The 22516-nt window shown below is 42.9% G+C and overlaps 1 protein-coding gene across 3 annotated transcripts; it reads right to left on the reverse strand.

Annotated features, from left to right (window-relative positions):
* Nucleotides 1-262: 262 nt before the first annotated feature.
* LOC138952145 (post-GPI attachment to proteins factor 4-like) lies at nucleotides 263-20843 on the reverse strand. Of its 3 annotated transcripts, none has more exons than XM_070323741.1 (3): nucleotides 20709-20843; nucleotides 6677-7568; nucleotides 263-1978 (listed from the first exon to the last, which is right to left on the reverse strand). In XM_070323741.1, the coding sequence occupies exons 2-3, from the start codon at nucleotides 7084-7086 to the stop codon at nucleotides 913-915; spliced, it is 1476 nt and encodes a 491-aa protein (XP_070179842.1). In that variant the 5' UTR covers nucleotides 7087-7568; nucleotides 20709-20843; the 3' UTR covers nucleotides 263-912. The 3 variants fall into 3 exon arrangements, with proteins under 3 accessions (XP_070179842.1, XP_070179841.1, XP_070179840.1); XM_070323740.1 differs by lacking the exon at nucleotides 20709-20843 and adding an exon at nucleotides 9248-9736; XM_070323739.1 differs by lacking the exon at nucleotides 20709-20843 and adding an exon at nucleotides 9189-9736.
* Nucleotides 20844-22516: the final 1673 nt, after the last annotated feature.

Here is a 22516-nt window from a genome sequence, read left to right on the forward strand (position 1 = left end):
GACAAGAGACAGACAGACTGACTGACAGGAAGAGAGACAGAGAGCGAGAGACAAAAAGAAGAGATACAGGTAAAGAAGTCTTAGAAGTGTGATGTGTAACTTATCACGAAAGTGTTTGTTTCTTGAAAGATGCATTAATAGCTAAGTAAACGTTTATTGTGTACACGTTTGTTCCTGAGTCTGTTCACTGATATGTTGACTAGTTTCTGACACACACACACACACACACACACACACACACTCATTCACGCGCACACGCACACAGACACACACACAGAAAGTAGTAATCCTGACCTTTAATACTTGCGTAAGTACACTAGAATAAGGATAAAGCAATAATAACAACAATATATAACATGTCAACCTGCCCTCACTTTGCTTAATCTCACCAGGGATAAACACGTTCGATAATCGTACACAAAGAGACGCTGCCTGTTTCAACATCACGTGACGTAACACTGATTATTGATAAAGGGAAAACCATATTGGAATGCAGGACGAGAAGTACTTTGGCTCATGTTAATTCTAGTGCATGCCGTGTCTGTATCTCGCTGCCTGCGACGTCCATTTCATTGCACGCCCGTGTGTGGCAACACGAACACACACGTCTATACGTATGCACGCACGTATGAACGCACACACACACAAACACGCACGCACAACCACACACACACACACACACGTACGAACACCCCCCCCACACACACACACACACACTCACCCACACAAGGAAGCAAGCAAGCACGCACACACTTACGCACGCACCTACGAACCGGTGCAAAACACACACACACACACACACAAACACACACCCCCACACACACTCATGTCTAAGGTAACATGAGCACTACAAAAAACAGCCATACACCAACACTCACACGAGAACAATATCCATCAAACAGTGGCGGGATTTCACCTGAAGAGAACGAACTCCTCAACCGGTTTCCTGTAATTCTCGAACAGCGAGCTGACCATGCCGACATGGCGGACCACGTTGGGTGCGATGAAGTACGACGGGAGGGCGTGGTGCTTGAAGAAGTCCGAGACCCTGAGGTCAACCTTGCTGTGACCCGGGCTGTCCGCGAGCCACGTGACCAGCTGGGGCATGACGGGAGCGGGGTAGAGCATGGCGGGGATGCAGCAGTCGGGGGGAGACTGGAGGCGGTAGAGAAACGTGGACACTCGTCGCAACTCGTTGACGGTCTGTCTGCCCACCAGCAGCACCACGACCAGGGTCAACACGACCCCCACACACAGCACGGTCCGGGACGGCTCCCACCCCGCCTTCCTTCTCCACGCCACGAGGGCCTGAATGATGAGCGCCACCCCGCCCCCCACACACCCCATGCTGAGAAGGTCCAGCAGCCGCTGCTGCTCCAGCGCGAAGCCTTGCCACCTCTCGGGGAAGTAGAATTTGAGATATCCGAAGGTCGAGTTGGGGGTGGGGGAGATAAGGCGCGGGATGGGGGGCAGACTGTGCGACATGTAAGGCGGGTGCTCCGACAAACACGTCGGGAAGGACTGGAACAGACCGGTCAAAAATTGACCGCTGCTGCTTTGGTCTTTGAGGCACTGTTGGGCTTTGGTCAGCTTGGCCAGACTGAGGTCCAGCACGGCGGGGAAGTGGGGGTGGGGGAGGGCGTCGTCCTGAAAGACCAGGTAGTACTGGGAGGGGAAGGCCAGCGCAGCCTGCAGACAGAACGTGTAGTCACTGCGCTCCCGGTCAAAGATGTTGGGCAGCTTGACGTCACGGTACAGCTGTTCGGACCCCGGCACAGGCAGGCGGGACAGCGCGGGGACCACGGAGCCACCGTAGCGCTCCACGTAGGGCAGGTAGTGTTTGAGCAGGACGGCGTCCTCGTGGTTGGCGGGGTGGGGGTCCACGTTACACACAAACAGGCGCGAGTCGAGGAACATGGGGTCGTTCTTCACCAGGGAGTCCAGGGCCGCTCCGCTCTGCAGCACGTAGCCAAGGGACCTAAGGAGATAGGATAAGATAGGTCAGGTATGATCAGAAAAGATAGGATAAGATAAGATAGCTTGAGAGAAAAAGTAAGACAATAATTATTAGGTGAGGTGAGGTGAGGTGAGGTGAGGTGAGGTGGGGTAAGGTAAGGTGAGGTGAGGTAAGGTAAGGTAAGCTAAGGTAAGGTGAGGTAAGGTAAGGTAATGTAAGATATAATAAGATAAGGACTGGGTGGCCGAGTGGTAAACGCACTTGCGCTCGGAAGCGAGAGGTTGCGAGTTCGACCCTGGGTCAGGGCGTTAGCAATTTTCTCCCCCCTTTCCTAACCTAGGTGGTGGGTTCAAGTGCTAGTCTTTCGGATGAGACGAAAAACCGAGGTCCCTTCGTGTACACTACATTGGGGTGTGCACGTTAAAGATCCCACGATTGACAAAAGGGTCTTTCCTGGCAAAATTGTATAATAATAATAATAATAATAATAAATGAGCATTTATATAGCGCAACATCATAACTTTACAATTATGCTCTTTGCGCTTGACACATTTGAAATTAAAACACAGTTATACAAGCATTTACATCTACATTCATAGTCAACAACGCTTAATTAAAAGCATACACCATCAAAGATACATTACAAAAGATTCTTCCACTAACTAAATAATAAAAACATGAATAAAATAGGTAGTGAAAAATCACTAAAACAACAAATAACACTAAAATTAAAACACAGTTATACAAGCATTTACATCTACATTCATAGTCAACAACGCTTAATTAAAAGCATACACCTTCAAACATACATTACAAAAGATTCTTCCACTAACTAAGTAATAAAAACATGAATAAAATAGGTGGTGAAAAATCACTAAAACAACAAATAACACTACATGTAGCCTACTGATGGACTGAGAAAACAAAATCAGGGGTTGTATTTCCTGAAGAGGTGCGTTTTAAGTGCTCGTTTGTGAAAGGTGGCGGATGTGAAAGGGGAGAGAATTCCATTGTGTGGGTGCGCAGAAAGTAAAAGTGCGTTGTCCGTATGTTTTGGTTTTGGTGTGTGGAATGGTAAGGATGCGACAGTCAGAAGAGGCACGGAGTTGTCTTGCTGGAGAATAGACGGTGAGGAGTTCAGAGAAGTAAGCAGGAGACGAACCAGAAAAGAAGTTAAAGCAGAGGGTAGACAGTTTGTAGTCAATGCGGGCTTGAATAGGTAACCAGTGCAGTGTGTGAAGAAGTGGTGTTGAGAATGAGGCGTGCTGCCGAGTTTTGGACTTTTTATAGTTTATGCAGGAGGTACAGAGGACAGCCAGAGAGAAGAGAGTTGCAGTAGTCAAGTTTAGAAAGAACAAAGGCACAGACAAGAGTGTTAGTTCTTTGAGAGGAGAGTGTGTGGCGAATGGTGCTGATCTTACGAAGCTCTACAGACTAAAGATATATGTTTGTTAAGGGTCATGTCAGATGAAAGGGTGAATCCAAGGTTTCTAGCTGATGGTGAGAAAAGAATGTCGGTGTTGCCTATTTGAACAGAAACAGGTTGGGGAGAGGGAAATGTAGTGTTCTTCTTTTTGCACAGAAAGACTTCAGTCTTATCATCATTCAGCTTAAGTTTGTTATCAACCATCCAAGATTTAACATCAGTGATGCATGTCTGAATGGTCTGGATGGCGGAATGTGTCTCTGCTGGGGGACTGGGTTTATACAGCTGGGTGTCATCAGCAAAAGACTGATTTAAAACAGAATGGTTTTGAATCAGTGTGGAGAGGGGCTTAGTGTACATGATGAAAAGGATGGGACCAAGTACTGAACCTTGAGGAACGCCGAAAGAAAGTGGGGCTGGAGCAGACATCTGGCCATCGACAAGCACAGCCTGAGTCCTGCCAATGAGATAGGACTCAAGCCATGCTAGCGGTGGACCGGAGATGCCGTACAGAGTCTGAAGTCTATGGAGAAGCGTGACATGGTCAATCGTGTCGAACGCTGCAGAAAGGTCAAGTAGGGTAAGCACTGACACATCACCACCATCCAGAGCAGACAGAATGTCACTGATTACTTTAAGTAGGGCTGTTTCAGTACAGTGAGAAGGGCGATAAGCGGACTGAGAGTGCGATATCAAATCATGGGTGTTCAAATATGACAACAGCTGCTTCAAAACTACCTTTTCAAAAACTTTGGACAAGAATGATAAATTAGATACAGGACGATAATGTTTCAAAATATTGACATCAAGACTTGGTTTTTTGAGAAGTGGTTTGACAAGTGCAGTTTTGAACAATGATGGAAAAACACCAGATAACAGGCTATCATTGACAAGTTGAGTAAGAGTTGGCAACAACACATCAAGATTCTCAACAAGAAGGGCAAAGCCCATACGACTCACATGCTTGACCTTGACCTTTACATGACCTTGACCTTCAGGGTCAAGGTCAAATAACTAAACCTAGCTATGACATCATACACTAAGAACTGCTTTACACATTTTTCCTACCAAAATACATGTGACCTTGACCCAAGGTCAAGGTCATCCAAGGTCATGCAACACAAAGCTGTTAATTCAAGACATAGGAAGTACAATGGTGCTTATTGGCTCTTTCTACCATGAGATATGGTCACTTTTAGTGGTTCACTACCTTATTTTGGTCACATTTCATAAGGGTCAAAGTGACCTTGACCTTGATCATATGTGACCAAATGTGTCTCATGATGAAAGCATAACATGTGCCCCACATAATTTTTAAGTTTGAAACAGTTATCTTCCATAGTTCAGGGTCAGGGTCACTTCAAAATATGTATACAATCCAACTTTAAAGGACCCTTGCGACCTTGACGTTGAAGCAAGGTCAACCAAACTGGTGTCCAAAGATAGGGCTTACATTGCCCTGTACAGCATACATAGCTAAGGTTGCCATTCTCGATAACTTCAGAAAAAAATGCGAAAATGTGAAAAATGGTCGTTTTTAAGACAACAATTACGGCCCCTGTGACCTTGAACTTGAAGTGAGGTCAAGTTGCCGCACATGTTTTTTGAGATCTTGTAACCATACACCATCAGGCCACATCAGGTGTTGATAGACTTAATAGTGTCCAAGAAGTATCCAACGTTAAAGTTTTCCGGACAGACGGACGGACGACTCGGGTGAGTACATACTCACTTTTGCTTCGCATGTGAGTCAAAAAGCAATGGTGTGGGTATGGCATCAAGTGGACAAGTTGTTGGTTTGGACTTCAGAATAATGGATCTAAGGTCTTTTTCACTGATTGGCTGAAATGATGAAAAAGAACAATCAGTGGGAACATCAACATGACTGGAGGAAGCAGAATGTGCACTCATCTGATCAAGTTCAGAACGAATATCAGAAACCTTCTTGATAAAATAGTCGCTGAATACATCTGGCAGCTGACTAGCGGGGAAAACAGTGGGAAGTGGGGATACCTTACTGCGGCCGGTCAACCGGCTGCAAATATCGAAAAGTTTTTTGCTTGAATCGCAGGCAATAATCTGGGTTTGGAGGAAGGTTGTCTTTGCTGTGTGTACTAACTTAGTTACAATGTCCTTTGCTCGTTGAAATATTTGTTTGTGGACAGTAAGACCAGTCTTAACACACCTGCGCTCAGCACGCCTACGGTCACATTTGGCATCACGCAGTTTGACACAGATGTCGGAGTACCACGGTGCGGACTTGGACGGACGGACAGGGCGACGTAAAACGGGGGCATGAGCGTCAAGAGCAGCACGAAGTGTGGCATCAAGTTGGTCAGCGGAGGGGGAGGGGGGCAGCGCGTTCTGCAGCTCGTTGCTAAAAGCGTCTTTATCCATTGTACGGAGACAGCGGACAGACTTAAACATGGGTAGAGGAGGAGGACACTGGGTCATCAGATCAAACAAAACACAAAAATGATCTGAGGCTAAGACATGTGTAACAGACACAGATTGAACAATATGATCATCAGGCCTATGCATAACCCAATCCAGTATGTGATTCTTCTTGTGCGTTGGATGACTGACTGACTGTGTGAATTGAAAAACATCTAAAATATCTAACATCTTGACAGTGGAAGGGTGGTTGCAGTCATCAAAATGAACATTGATATCACCAAGCAAAACAGGAGTTCCAGACAAAGTGTTACAATGGTCAACAAGGTCATGAAATTCAGAGAAAAACATGGCATCAGTCAATTTGTTTTTTGGGTTTGGAGGAGGCCTATAGATCTGCAAAACAACTGAACTGGTTTCTGATGAAGGGCTAGTATCACTTGTACACACTCAAAAGATGGATGTGTAAATGGCAGATCATACAAATGTCCACCAAATACCCGTGTGATTTAATAGGCCGTGAAAAGTAAATATTCGCCTTAACTGGCTTGAGATTTACTGGCCGATGTGAATGCGTGATATATTGAGTAAAAAATTCCATCTCTCACGGCAGAAATTAATATGTAAAGCGCTTAGAGAACGTCAAGCGCTATATAAATAGCCCCATACATGTATACATAAGATAAGTTCAAATAAGATAAGTTAATGTCCGGTAGAGAAAAGAAAGATAAGATAAGATAAGCAACCTTTTATGTTAGTTTTCATTCAAAAATAAGATTGACAGTTATCTGTTCGCATCCCATCGCAACACTCAGAGAACAAACACAAAATGTAACGATTAAAACTGCACAATCATTCAGGTACAAATGAACAGTTGTATGATAATAACAATTCCTCACCTGTTGGTGTTGCGGGGCCGCTTCCTGCTGACGGTGATGATGACGATGGTGAAAGTGGGGATGGTGGAGGGGGTGGGGGTGTTGTCCGACTCCGGTGCGGACAGCATGAAGGAAGCGTTCCCATCGTGTGGCGACCTGGCCTGGAGCTCCTGCAGAGTCCGCCTGGTCAGCTGACTGAAGTAGTCCCGCGCCAGGTCCGTGCGCTGGTCGTTGAGGTCCGTGGCCATGGCGGCCAGGCTGGTTGTGCTGTGCAGGGAGGAGTACACGGAGGAGAAGGGGCGGGAGGAGGCCAGCAGCAACACGCACAGCGACAGCAGCGACACGCCCGCCACAACCCGCCACCTGCCCACCAGCCACACCCTCAACCTCTGACTCACGTCGCCCGCTCTGACCAGCATCCACGTCTTCATGACTCTACCTGCTGGACACCGGACACTCGCCTCGCATGTCCACGTCACTGCTGACCGCTACACTCAGCTGACCACTGCGGACTGCACGTCTTATGCCGACATGTTAACCGACACTGGACACGGTGAATGGAACACGTCCGACGTTAGAAAGCTATCCGCTACATGATACTGGGAGTGAGAAAAGTCTCGCGTCAGCATTCAGAATTCAGTCTAATCGCGTGTAATGTCTTTATGCAATCACGGAAGACAGGTGAAGATCCACTCATGTCAAAGCGTTGGCCATATAGAAGGTTATTAAAACTTGTAAAGTTGTCCCATACTGCGTCTGTCGGAGGTATGGGTGTGGTGTGCTCAGAGTCCTCGCTGGCGGTTTTCCCCAGAGTGTAGTTACGGTCAGTTCAGTCCGTACTGCGCACTGCCAATAGACGTCTCATGTCATCATCTCTCTCCCGTCCTCGGTGTTACACTGACAGCCATGCACGCTAAAACACACACAAAATATGTCATATCTTACTAATAGAAAAACAATCATTAAAAAGATTTGATCAGTTTGGAGTTCACGCACTCGAAAAGCGAAAAGAACAGGACGCCAAGACACGGTGGCTTGTGCACAAGGAATTGTTTTAGACACGGCAGAAAAAGGGATCACCTCTCCGTAAATGCCGTGGTTAACTAGTCGCAGCGAGTACGGAATATATATAATCAGATCCGGCTAGCTTTCTCTCGCTTACTCAAATACTGAGAGAGAGAGAGAGAGAGAGAGAGAGAGAGAGAGAGAGAGAGAGAGAGAGAGAGAGAGAGACAGAGACAGAGAGACATAGACAGAGACAGAGAGACAGAGCCAAACAGACAAAGAGAGAAAGAGACAGAGATTGAGACAAACACACACACACACACACACACACACACACACACACACACACACACACACACACACACACACACACGTCAAAGCCAGAGAGAGAGAGACAGGCAGACAGAGAGTTGACATTGGGGTTGAATCTAGTTCAATCTCAAATAGCATACATATATATATTTAGCAGTAGGCCTGCAATCTACACGAAATTACAAATAGCACCAAGTAAACGGTTGACTAAGACGGCTTCTGAAATATATACTCTCTCTCTCTCTCTCCCTCTCCCTCTCTCTCTTTCTCCTCTCTCTGTCTCTCTTTGTCTGTCTCTGTCTCTTTATGCCTCATTTTCATCATCATCATCATCATCATCATCATCATCATCATCATTATCATTGTCGTCATCATCATCATCATCATCGTCATTATCATCGTCATCATCATCATCATCTTTATCTATCCTTAGGGGATTATGACATTATTCAGTTATTATTCTGCAGAAAAACCAAAATGCTGGAGAAAAACTGTCTTTTCTGCAGCATTTCTGGATAATGTCATCTTTCGCCGAAGCAGCGATTTTTTCTGCAGCAAAACATTTTACTGCAGTAAAATTGAAATCAAGAATGCTGCAGTAAAACGGTGCTGTTGTTTTACTGCAGAAAACCTGTTTTTATTTTTTTCTGCAGCATTTTGTACTGGCTCTTGGCGGATTATGACATTATTCAGTTATTCTGCAGAAAAACCGAAATGCTGGAGAAAAACTGTCTTTTCTGCAGCATTTCTGCATAATGTCATCTTTCGCGAGAGCAACGTTTTTTTCTGCAGTAAAACAGTTTTACTGCAGTAAAATTGAAATCCAAAATGCTGCAGTAAAATGGTGATGTTGCATGTTGTTTTACTACACACACACACACACACACACACACACACACACACACACACACACACACACACACACACACACACACACACACACACACACAGGCACACACACACACACACACACACACACACACACACACACACACACACACACACACACACACACACACACACACACACACACACACACGAACTGAATCTATTTACGAGAGAGTGAACGGTGGACACACACCGGACGCTGAATTGCAGGAGAGTGCACCGCGATATCGCTTGTCACATGCAGTGTGCACCGGTCCAACCTTCAACCTACACCAGTCGCACGCTTCAAAGAGGCCTAGGCCGCTTACCTAGCTATACTAGCACTCACTTTACAATGACACCATGTTTCATGGAGCAGGAAGAGGCCTTTAAAGTAAGTCCACTCACAGAAAGAGAGCTACACCTCCGTGGTATCGGTGAGAGGATTGAAGGCAGAGATGACAGCATTCCTCTCTCGACACACTCAACTGTCGTCTGTTCAGCAAGTGACACTGAAATCTTGGAATAACTTGCGGATAGATCGCGCAGCGCCCTTTTAGGCTGTGACACTGTGACACTAAACACCTCAAGTCGCCTTACTCCGTTCGACTGAATACTTGAACTAACGTGTCATTGACCGCTCAGTGCGCTATGAGACAGTGTCACTGAATACTTTGAAATAACTTAATTGTCACTGACTGCGCAGTGCCCTGTGAGGCTGTGAGACGGTGACACTGAACACTTGGAGCCGCCTTGCGATCGACTGAACGCCACCGTGTGAAAGGGAAAAGGGGAGACTGTGAAAGGGGTCGTGCTCAGGTGTTTTCTCCTCTACCTGGACCCAGTGAGGTAAACAACGCGTTTCTTTGAGGCTGTAGGATACACCTGAAAGTACGCTGGAGTAGCCTCCCTTCCCGGATTTAGAACGCGTTTCGTGTCGTTACAGATTATCCACTTATTAGCCATATCCGTATGCAAAATAATGAAATAAACATTAGGAAATGGCAGAAGTTTACAACTATCGACATTCTCTATCAGTGCAATAAAAACCAATCGTTAGAACTTGCATTTACGACATGTCGTGCGTGAGAACGTGTCAGTAAACAAGGAGCGAGTTTTAGCGTCAACTAAGGTGACTCGAGTCGAACCGGAGGTCGCAAAAACTCGGTCCGGTACACAGAACTTATAAGTTCTGGCAGGTTTCACGGTAATCAGACTCTTTGATGTGTGTAAACTTTGCCTTCAAATTACTTGCTTACTGTGTTGATTTTCATCATTTTTTCTGCTTGGCATGAGTAAGTATGGTATTTGCAATACAAAAAAATAAATAAAAGCTAAAATGTTTGTGTTTGAGCAATTATTTGAGCGCGTTTTTTGAAGCGAACGTGTGAATCCTGACAGACATCATTTCCTTCTGTCACATGACCCCATCTCAAAGTGTGATTCAACAGACACAAAAATAACACACAACACTTATGATAATGGGGTTATTAATTCAATTAATACACAAGGTTAGTCTCTGACTAGAGAAAATAGGGAAACAATATCAAATGGGAGCATAAAACCGTTTCTGGAAAAAATTTCAATCACCACCGAAAGTGTCTGTCAGTAAAAAAAAACCACGTGCTTTGTTTGCAAAGCAAAGCCTAATTTTACACATCGCGTGCTTTTGTCTGTTATTCTTGCTTGTGAACATCATTTTATTGATGTTCTTCACTGGAAAGCAGGTGTATCATCAACAGTATCACAAAATCGCAAAGAATGAACATTTTTGTTGTGATCCGACCGGTGTCTGTAGACTGAATCACACGTTCGGCAAACTTCGTTTTTAACGGAAATAACCGAGCCTTTAATCGGAAACGACGTTTCAACCGCTTCATATCGTCTGCAGGAAGAAAAAGAGGAATGCGATACCCAGTGAGTAAAACATTTAATCGTTTTTAGTGCCTTTTGATCAAGTTTTGTTGCGTCTGTCAGCAACGTTCGTCAACCCAACGTTCGGCACAGCGACGCACGCATACGGATTTGCAGCGTTTGCATTCGGAAAGTGAGGGATTTGTGAGTTCGTTTGCATAATTTCAATCGCTAGTATGTTTTCCCTTCGTCTCCCATTCTTGTGTGTACATGTTATTGGCATTTCATTGTGTAAATTGAAAGTTTGTGAGTAACAGTAGTAAAATCTGTCGAACGTTGGCAACGCTGACAGACGGAAATATCGAACGTTGCCTTCAATGACAGACTGGCTTGCCGATCGTACTTTCGATTCGTAGGAACACAATATATAGAGACAACAATGTGCGCTCGTTACCACAACGGTCATGAACCGGTGTAACACAAAATTTTTACTCCACGAAAAATTGACTCGGACGGAGTAAACTTCCAGTAAAAATCTTGTACGAAAAAAGAACTCACAAGGAACTAAATTTTTACTCCCCAAATATTTACTCCCAGTAAACATCTCGTACGAGAAACTTAGGGCCTACTCCTTCGTTTATAATTCGCGCAATATCCCATTTACGTGCAATCCCGTTTTGCCGCCGTCCCATTTTGGCGACATTTAACAAGCCAAGCGTCATTTTACTACCGCATCCCATTTTGGCGCAATCCCGTTTCGCCGCTATCCCATTTTTTTGAATTTTTTTTTCTTTTTACATTTAGTCAAGTTTTGACTAAATGTTTAACATAGAGGGGGAATCGAGACGAGGGTCGTGGTGTATGTGTGTCTGTGTGTGTGTGTGTGTGTGTGAGTGTGTGTGTGTGTGTGTGTGCGTGTGTGCGTGTGTGTGTGTAGAGCGATTGAGAGTAAACTACTGGACCGATCTTTATGAAATTTGACATGAGAGTTACTGGGTATGATATCCCCGGACGTTTTTTTCAGTTTTTCGATAAATGTCTTTCATGACGTCATATCCGGCTTTTTTTTAAAAGTTGAGGCGGCACTGTCACACCCTCATTTTTCAATCAAATTGATTGAAATTTTGGCCAAGCAATCTTCGACAAAGGCCGGACTGCGGTATTGCATTTCAGCTTGGTGGCGTAAATATTAGTTTATGACTTTGGTCATTAAAAATCTGAAAATTGTAATTAAAATTATTTTTTTATAAAACGATCTAAATGTACGTTCATCTTATTCTTCATCATTTTCTGATTCCAAAAACATATAAATATGTTATATTCGGATTAAAAACAAGGTCTGAAAATTAAAAATATAAAAATTATTATCAAAATCAATGGACGTCTACCCACAACACGCCACTGGATGCCGCGTGGTGCCAGTCGTGAAAACCAGGTTCTTTGTCCCACAGTGAGACATTCAAGTTGGGGACTTTGTGACCGCTGACTTTGTCAGCATGGATGGAAAGGTGGAGAGATACAGGGCGGTGATCATCCCCAAGTCAACCCATTTCCCCGATGGGCCAGATCGAGAGGAGATCTGTGTGAAGTGTTTGCGCGCAAAAGACAATGGGAGATACTATGTCTTTCCTAATGTTGATGACATTTCATGCTTGCCAATGGCTCAGATAAAAAAAAATCCCACCAACGAACCATGAACAACAGGGGGGATTACTATTTTGACATGTGACCAAGTCTCATTTGAGCGTTCACAGTGTTACCTGAGAATAGCACACCCCCTTGAATTGGGACCAAAGAAAAAGCGTTGTATATATGCATTTTTGAATGCTTTTCTAAAGTCATAAGTTCATTTGTGAAAAAAATAAATTTTTAGGGATTGTTTTGCTGAATGCATGCAGTTAAGAAATTGACCCCGTTTTCAAATTTAGGGGGTAGGGTTGCCCCATAGCCCACGTATGTCTGTGTGACTGTGTCAAATATCAATCTACTTTGCGTACAAACTGTATAGATGTTTGTTTTTCGATTTTAGAATGATTTCTTAAGCTGGTTAGAACTTCTGAGGTCTACAGGAAACGATAAAGATAAACAAATGTACAAAATATAAGTAGCGTCCTTTATCTTACCATTGTTCTGATCAATACTGTCCCTTTATTTGCAAGTTAACCGTTTTTATTAATGTGTTCAAGGAGTATGTTAAAAATTATTATCAAAGGTTGCTTTAAACAGCACCTTTGGGCAGTTATTATGCACTGAAGTTGTAAAAGCATGTTTTGGGGGTTTTAGGATATAGCGTCTTGGAACGCCAATCATCTTGGAAATACGAATGTTCATATAATTTTTTTTACTGTTTTGGATAGATAAAAAGTTGAACTCTTGGTGCAAACTGTTTTTTGGCCCCTGTTTGACTATTTATTATTTTGGAATATTGTGTGTGAGAGGGAAACTGCAATCCTCAATATCATGAAACGTGCCCACTGTGGTCCGGTACGACTGGAGTGACGTCACCGGTTAACCAACTTTCAACCTTGCTTCCTGCGTAGGGTCTCTCCAGTTCCAAGATGGCTGCCAAGGCGAGGTGAGAAACTTCTGCAAATATTTTTTGACAAAGTTACGGATTGTGAGAAGACATTTGTTGTAAATCACTTAGCCTTTCAAAAATTAAGGATACTGGGTTGGATACTGTCTTGGTTTTAATGCATTTTATTTTAGCAGTGATGTTTATTTTGGGAAGAAATGAGGTCAACAGGAGTTTGGGTGCGATTTCGGCTCAAATGTACTTTAGCGCCCTGAACTTTTACCCGGCTGTTTTGCGCTCGATTTTCACGCTCACTTCTTCATTGACGTTCGAATCGATAGTTCGATGTTTTGGCATTACATTCACATCAACAATAAAACAGTACTGCTTGTTCATCATCGTCGTCCATCAACTCTCCACAACAGTAAATCCGTAACGCGCTTGTCGCCATCTTGTTGCAAGGGACGCGACTGGACACAACCCAACAGCGTTTCCGCGAAGAAAAAAAACCAGACATGCGCAGTGACCCTACCGTAGCTCAACCCTGTTCCTCGCGAAAACTCGCTCAAGCACTTCTTCCTTGCGCTTGATCTCTGCTTGCCTGGCTGAAGAACCCTACGAGTCAATCTAAAACAGACGACAAGTAATGGAAAGCAGTCTGCGGATAAACATAACAAACTGCTGATGAAAAAGTGTGTTCATCCCTGCTCTTGATAAGACATCGGACTGATGACAACGTGGCAGCGTTCACGCGAAAAGATGTTTTTCAGATTATCGCTTCTACATTTTATTGCACGTACTTGGGACAGATCTGAATTTCACACTGGAAGATGACAAATCGGTCTTGTGAGTTGAGAACGGCCACATGTTCTTTGCCGACAGAAATCAGGATGGGACAAGATGCAGATTGTGTTGAAGACATGTTTGCAGATTATCGCATCTGATATTGTATTGCTCAGATCAATGCACGTATAGTTGGGGTAGATCTGAATTTCGCAATGGAAGACGACAAATCGGTCTTGTGAGTTGAGAACCACATGTTCTTTGGCGGCAGAAATCACTATGGGACAAGATGAGGATTGTGTTGAGGGGCTAATACTGACTGACTTTAGATGAAGAGTACATAGACCTGGTTTTTGTAGACTCTGAGAGGCATCATGATGATACCCTGTTTTTTTAACGTTCTTGGTGACAATGCGCCAGAATCGCACGAAGATCGAACTCTCGAAGAAAACAAGTTTATCGCTGAACATCGGAAATGTGAAAGTATTGCTCTTCCTGTCTGATCAGTCTCCCAGTTAAATATACAGGCTACATTATTTATCAGATAACTTACCAAACCGGAGTGTGTGTGTGTGTGTGTGTGTGTGTGTGTGTGTGTGTGTGTGTGTGTGTGTGTGTGTGTGTGTGTGTGTGTGTGTGCCGGATTACCACCATGTGATTAACGCACCCTTTTGGACTTTTCTACGTAACCTTACTATGCCTGCCGTGGCATTCACGAGGATTATTGTGGTTCTTGGACAATCGTGTGCCTGTGCTGGACTTGCAGGAAGACAAACGGCGTCGGAACGGTATACGTGCTGCCAAGTGTGCACGCCCAGAGCGCAGTGTGAACCGAGAGTGAGTGTGTCATTGTGTGGAAGTTTTGCTTGATTGATTTATTCATGATTTAATTTGCTTTTTGGTTCAATAGAAAAATCTGTGTACGTTATACTTTGTATTTTGTGGTGTGATTCGCCCGAGTGCGAGACCCCCATCCCCGAACGCCTCTGTGGGTAGAATTGTATACTTGTGTGAGTAACGTGAGTGTGCAGATGAGAATGTGAAAGTTGCTTTGGACCCAGACACACACAGCAGACTTCAACGCAACAGCTAAGTTTCAGCCTGACAAAGAAATTCGAGTGACACAGCTAAGGGCTGTACTTGTTATTTCTCTATTAAAACAAATGTTTCAAGATCTTTAGGCCAATAAAAATAAATTGTCTGTTTCTAATAACATGGGTAAACAAAATAGGGTAGGTAGGTAGGGATTTTTAAATTTGTTTGCTAGGATAGAATTCTTGAAAATAACTTTAGAAATGACACAAAGAGACAAGACTCGCAATAGATAGATTTATAAGAAAATTTTAAAAATGTGACAAAGGATTGTTTTACCTGGTCTGGAATCTTCAGTAGTAATTGCATAAAAAGTCTAATATATCAATTATCATGTTAACTTTTTCTTAAAATGGGTGCGCTAAATCCTAGTCTGTTTGTTTTCAATGGACTAAGCAATCTTTGGACTGACAGAAAAGATGTATTTTAAAAATGTCCAGTTGCTTAAAATTACTTATTTTTTTAATTGGAAGAGAATATGCACTCTTTTGTGTTCAAATGGGTAGGGGGCGGGGGTAGTAAAAGGATCACAGTTCATGATTGTGCGCGACAAGAGGTGTGTTTCTTTTAACTGTGATAAAGAGTGAAAACTCAACTTGGTATCTAACACTATTTCTGAACACTGTAACCACTGTAACCACTGTAACCACTTTAGCACTTTTAATTTATTTTTTCTGTCTTTTAAACTTCTGTTCTAATTCAGCTTCAAAAATGAGGGAAAAAAGTTGTTTTTTTCTGAATTCAACAGTTAAATCACTATGTTGGATATTCTATTTTGCTTCCCTATTTATCTTCTTAAGTTTTTTATCATCTGATTACCTTGCTTTCCTATTTGGAAGATAATATGCACTCTTTTCTAAAAAATGGGTAGGGGGTGGGGGAAGTAAAAGCATCACAGTTCAAGATTTTGCGCGACAAGAGGTGCGTTTCTTTTAACTGTGATGAAGAGGGATAACTCAACTTGGTATCTAACACTTTAGCACTTTTATTTTATTTGTTTCTGTCTTCCAAGCTTTAAATTCAGCTTATAAAATGAGTAAAAAAGTGTTTTTTTCTGAATTCACCAGTTAAATCACTCTGTTGGGTGGGGTTTTTTTGCTTCCCTATTTCTGTTCTGAAGTTTTTGATCATCTGATTACCTTGCTTTTCTATTTGGAAGATAATATGCACTCTTTTCTGAAAAATGGGTAGGGGGTAGGGGTAGTAAAAGCATCACAGTTCAAGATTTTGCGCGACAAGAGGTGCGTTTCTTTTAACTGTGATGAAGAGGGATAACTCAACTTGGTATCTAACACTATTTCTGAACACTGTAACCAGTTTTGCACTTTTAATTTATTTATTTCTGTCTTCCAAGCTTTAAATTCAGCTAATAAAATGAGTAAAAAGGTGTGTTTTTTCTGAATTCACCAGTTAAATCACTCTGTTGGGTGTTCTATTTTGCTTCCCTATTTCTGTTCTTAAGTTTTGATCATCTGACTACCTTGCTTGTCTATTTGGAAGATAATATGCACTCTTTTCTGAAAAATGAGTAGGGGGTGGGGGTAGTAAAAGCATCACAGTTAAAAATTGTGCGCGACAAGAGGTGTATTTCTTTTAAAATTTGTGAAGAGGGATAACTCAACTAATTGTTATTTAACACTATTTCTGAACACTGTAACCACTTTAACACTTTTAATTTATGTTTGACTGTGTTCCATGCTTCAAATTGGGCTTCAAAAATGGATACATAAGGGTTTTTTTCCAAATTCACCTGTAAAATAAAATCACTATGTTTGATGTTCTATTTTGCTTCCCTATTTCTCTTCTTCGGTTTGTGATCATCAGATTGGTTTTTTGTTAAAGGCAGAGTAAGCCTCCCGTAAACCATCACAGATACGGTCAGGCTTTTACACACAGTACAAACACCCTTTCATTTAAACACTCACCAATTGAGAACATCCTAGGTGCCCTCCGTAAAGAGCGAACAATTTTCAAAGAATTTATTTTTGCGTGGTTTATCTTACCCCTGAGCCATCGTGAACCCGTGTGATCCAGTTTTCCCCCTTTTCAAAATGCAGTCGTCATAGTTAGTCATTTGAATGCGACTCGACGTGAGCTTATCTACAATAGCACGTTTTTTATGCACGAAACAACGGCTGTGGTTCACAAGAACTCTAGCGATGGCTTTTGACTGTTGAGAGGAACGGCGATTTGCACTGATAAACCAGGCCGTCGTCTGCTACGACCCTTGCGTGACCCTGCTTCCGGGCTTTTCTTTTTTTAAACTTTCACAACTTCGAATTGTTCTGATCTTGTCTTGATGAAAAACGATATCTTTTATGATTAAAGAATGTTTGTGTAACAAGCTGTCAATTTATTATTTAGATTTTAAAAGTTAGGTCTAGCGCAAAAACGAGGTGCCATTGTTCTTCAGGGCCAAGTCCACGAAAATAAATTCTTGGAAAATGTCTCACGCTCGACAGAAAGCAGCCAGGATGTTCCCGTTCGGTGAGCGTTCAAATGGAAGTATGCTTGTACTGTATTTAGACGCTCGGGGAGCTCTGTGATGGTTTACGGGAGGCTTACTGTGCCTTTAACATATTCACAATACAATATCACAAATTCTTCAGTAGGGTTTGCATGAAAAAATCTCATACCTATGCTCAAACTTCAGTCGTTATCTCAAAATTTTGCGCGACAAGCTCTATTCATTTTGTTTTTTGCTGATAAACAAAACACTGATCTAAGGCCAAAAAAAAAAAAATAGGTCTGTTTACGGTAACATAGGCCAAAAAAATAGGGTCGGTAGGTCGGGATTATTTATTTATTTTTTTTTTTCTCCAAAAAACCATATTTTTACGTTATTTTGCAAAAAAAACAAGATTTTTTTTTTCTTTTTTCTTCCCCAAATGCCAAAAAAAGTCTAGGGTCGCGCGAAAAAAATAGGGTCGGTCGGGTTACCGTAAACAGACCTATTTTTTTTTTGGCCTAACATAAAAAAAAACCTTTAAAACTGCCTTACCACTTTGAAATATGGCCTCAGGTGTATACTCCAGCTTAACCGTAAACAACGCGGCGATGCTTTAACCGTGCCCCACGTACCACCACGAACCGTTTGAATGCGAAAGTCGCTCCCGCACACGAATCACCCTCTCACCCTGACTTGATACTCGGCTTTACCGCACTCACTACTTCAGGTGTAAAGTCACTTAAGTCAAGTTAACGTTTAGATCTCAAACAAGTGTCCAGACAGAGAGACAGTGACAGTCAGATACAGACAAAGACAGACAGACAGACATAAAGAGACAGACAGACAGGCCGAGACAGAAACAGAGACAGACAGAGAAAGACAGCGACAGAGAGCTAACTAAACGTTTAAAGCTCAACAATGTCCATGTTGTGTAGCATCGAAGTGTTCATTCACAGGGATATTCACACACTCGCGTCAAAGTGTTCATTCACAGGGATATTCACACACTCGCGTCAAAGTGTTCATTCACAGGGATATTCACACACTCGCGTCAAAGTGTTCATTCACAGGGATATTCACACACTCGCGTCAAAGTGTTCATTCACAGGGATATTTAGACACTCGCGTCAAAGTGTTCATTCACAGGATTCACAAACTCGCGTCAAAGTGTTCATTCACAGGGATATTCACAAACTTGTGTCAAAGTGTTCATTCACAGGGATATTCACACACTCGCGTCAAAGTGTTCATTCACAGGGATATTCACACACTCGCGTCAAAGTGTTCATTCACAGGCATATTCACACACTCGCGTCAAAGTGTTCATTAACAGGGATATTCACATACTCGCGTCAAAGTGTTCATTCACAGGGATATTCAGACACTCGCGTCAAAGTGTTCATTCACAGGGATATTCATAAACTCGCGTCAAAGTGTTTATTCACAGGGATATTCAGACACTCGCGTCACTGAAAGCGTTCATTCACAGGAATATTCAGACACTCGCGTCAAAGTGTTCATTCACAGGGATATTCACACACTCGCGTCAAAGTGTTCATTCGCAGGGATATTCACACATTCGCGTAAAAGTGTTCATTCACAGGGATATTCACACACTCGCGTCAAAGTGTTCATTCACAGGGATATTTCACACACTCGCGTCAAAGTGTTTATCCACAGGGATATTTACAAACTCGCGTCAAAGTGTTCATTCACAGGGATATTCACAAACTCGCGTCAAAGTGTTCATTCACAGGGATATTCACTCACTCGCGTCAAAGTGTTCATTCACAGGGATATTCCCACACTCGCGTCAAAGTGTTCATTCACAGGCATATTCACACACTCGCGTCAAAGTGTTCATTCACAGGGATATTCACATACTCGCGTCAAAGTGTTCATTCACAGGGATATTCAGACACTCGCGTCAAATGGTTCATTCACAGGGATATTCATAAACTCGCGTCCAAGTGTTTATTCACAGGGATATTCAGACACTCGCGTCACTGAAAGCGTTCATTCACAGGGATATTCAGACACTCGCGTCAAAGTGTTCATTCACAGGGATATTCACACACTCGCGTCAAAGTGTTCATTCACAGGGATATTCACACATTCGCGTCAAAGTGTTCATTCACAGGGATATTCACACACTCGCGTCAAAGTGTTCATTCACAGGGATATTCACACACTCGCGTCAAAGTGTTCATTCACAGGGATATTCACACACTCGCGTCAAAGTGTTCATTCACAGGGATATTCACACATTCGCGTCAAAGTGTTCATTCACAGGGATATTCACACACTCGCGTCAAAGTGTTCATTCACAGGGATATTCAGACACTCGCGTCAAAGTGTTTATCCACAGGGATATTTACAAACTCGCGTCAAAGTGTTCATTCACAGGGATATTCAGACGCTCGCGTAAAGTGCTCATTCACAGGGATATTCACACACTCGCATCAAAGTGTTCATTCACAGGGATATTCACACACTCGGGTCAAAGTGTTCATTCACAGGAATATTCAGACGCTCGCGTCAAAGTGTTCATTCACAGGGATATTCACAAACTCGCGTCAAAGTGTTCATTCACAGGGATATTCAGACGCTTGCGTCAAAGTGTTCATTCACAGGGATATTCACACACTCGCGTCAAAGTGTTCATTCACAGGGATATTCAGACACTCGCGTCAAAGTGTTCATTCACAGGGATATTCAGACGCTCGCGTCAAAGTGTTCATTCACCGGGATATTCACACACTCGCGTCAAAGTGTTCATTCACAGGGATATTCAGACGCTCGCGTCAAAGTGTTCATTCACCGGGATATTCACACACTCGCGTCAAAGTGTTCATTCACAGGGATATTTCCCTGAACACGTCTCCACACAAACAGAAAGAGTGCTCACAAACCGACCACACGACTGACAAACGAGCGACAGCAAGCTCACTTTGCGAGTCAAGCCTCACCTGCACACCGCAACGCTGGAGGGAGACACCTATTGGCTGTATAATCATGTATAACTGCGCTGTCTCGAACTTCGCTTGAGCTGCGCGCACAGAAAACACGACTTATACTAAGGTGAAATGTCTCCCGAAATTGTAACTACAAAGCAAATGACTGTCATGACACACAGACCTTCAAAAGCACCCATGCGTACAGGTATGTTTACTTACCTGAGCGCAAAGCGTGCTTTGTAACGTCACAAAGCGGACGCACCAGACACTTGCACTGACTAACGGTGTCTCAAGGCGACTGTATTTATTGCCCCGCTCAGTAGTGGGTTCTGAACGTCACAACAATTAACAGGCGCTAGAAAACAAATTAACACTACATCAATCAACTCAAACTATACTGTTATTATCTCAAACAAGAGAACTTGCAGGCTTACCTGGGTCTGGTTTTACTCGCGACGACCCATAAACTCAAGTTTCCAGGGAGGAGTTTTAGAGATTAAGGATGCACAGGCGCTTGAAAGAAACACCTACCCAGCAAACACACAACGTAAATACGACGTTGCGAAAATGTGACTTTTTGGTGTCTTAACAACGTTTCGAAATTTACGCGAATTTTAGGTGGATCCAACCAAAAACGCAACTTAAAAGCAACGTTGCGTTATTGTGATTTCGTGGTGTGCTAACAACGTTGGTACATTGAGTGAATTCTACGTGGATAGCACGTTGTATTTTGGTGTCTAAACAACGTTAAGAAAATTACGGGAATTTTAGGTGGATCCAACCAAAAAACACAAGGTAATAACAACGTTGCGTTATTGTGACATTTTGGTGCCCTAGCAACGTTGTTACATAACGTGAGTTTCAGTTGATAGCACGTTGCATGAACATCACAATGGTTGCTGTAATGATTAAAATGCCGATTTTCATGTTTTGTATGATAACTTAAACCAGTAGTCATGGACTTTAGGGTTTAATTTGCAAATAAAATGTATTTTAAGAAACAAACGTCGCCTCAACGTTGCATTCACGTGCAACCAACGTCGATGCTTTGTCAATCATTACTATTTTTCATCTGCATAGTTTCGTAACATTCTCTTGAATTAATATGTTCTGTCAAAAATAAAGATTCAACAATTGTGTACGGTGAAACTATGATCAAATAAATGCATAATCGTTCCAGGAATTTACTGAGTTAAATAGATTTGTGAGTGCAAAACTTCTACCGAACAAAAAAAATCCGCTACCGGCAGTCAAAAAATTCGATTTACTCGACCAGGATTTTCAACTTTCCAGAACATTTTCTTGACTAAAATATGCATCAAACTCAACTCGAGGGAACGTTGTTTTTGATTGTTTGATATGAGGCGTCAGCGCCCCACTGTACATGCGCAACTGACTTGATTGTCAAGACTATGGTAAAAACCGACCGGCCGTAAACATGGCGGGTCTTTTGTAAGTGTCTGCTCCAAGTTGAAGAGGTACACGTATCCCCCCCCCCCCCCCTTCTCTTTGCATCAACTTTGGAGACAGTAGAGCAAAACAATGTGTCGCTTGCAGTGGTAGACAAAGGAACAACAAGTTTCACCAAGACCGATACCTTTAGCAAGCTTCCAACAAGACCAGCTTGAGAGCGGCCATTGATTTCTCAAGTACTTAATTGAGCAGCACCAACTAAACAAGACCAGCACCAACTAAACAAGAGCAGCAAAACTTTAACAAGAGCAGCACCAACTTAACAAAAGCAGCACCAACTTAACAGGAGCAGCACCAACTTAACAAGACCAGCACCAACTTAACAAGAGCAGCACCAACTTAACAAGAGCAGCACCAACTTAACAAGAGCAGCACCGGTTTAACAAGAGCAGCACCAACTGAACAAGAGCAGCACCAACTAAATAAGACCAGCACCAACTAAACAAGAGCAGCACCAACTTAACAAGAGCAGCACCAACCTAACAAGAGCAGCACAAAATTAACAAGAGCAGATGCGGTTTAACAAGAGCAGCACCAACTAAACAAGAGCAGCA

This window comes from Littorina saxatilis, linkage group LG17 (assembly GCF_037325665.1).
Source record: "Littorina saxatilis isolate snail1 linkage group LG17, US_GU_Lsax_2.0, whole genome shotgun sequence".
In the NCBI taxonomy this organism is placed as follows: Eukaryota; Metazoa; Mollusca; class Gastropoda; order Littorinimorpha; family Littorinidae; genus Littorina; species Littorina saxatilis.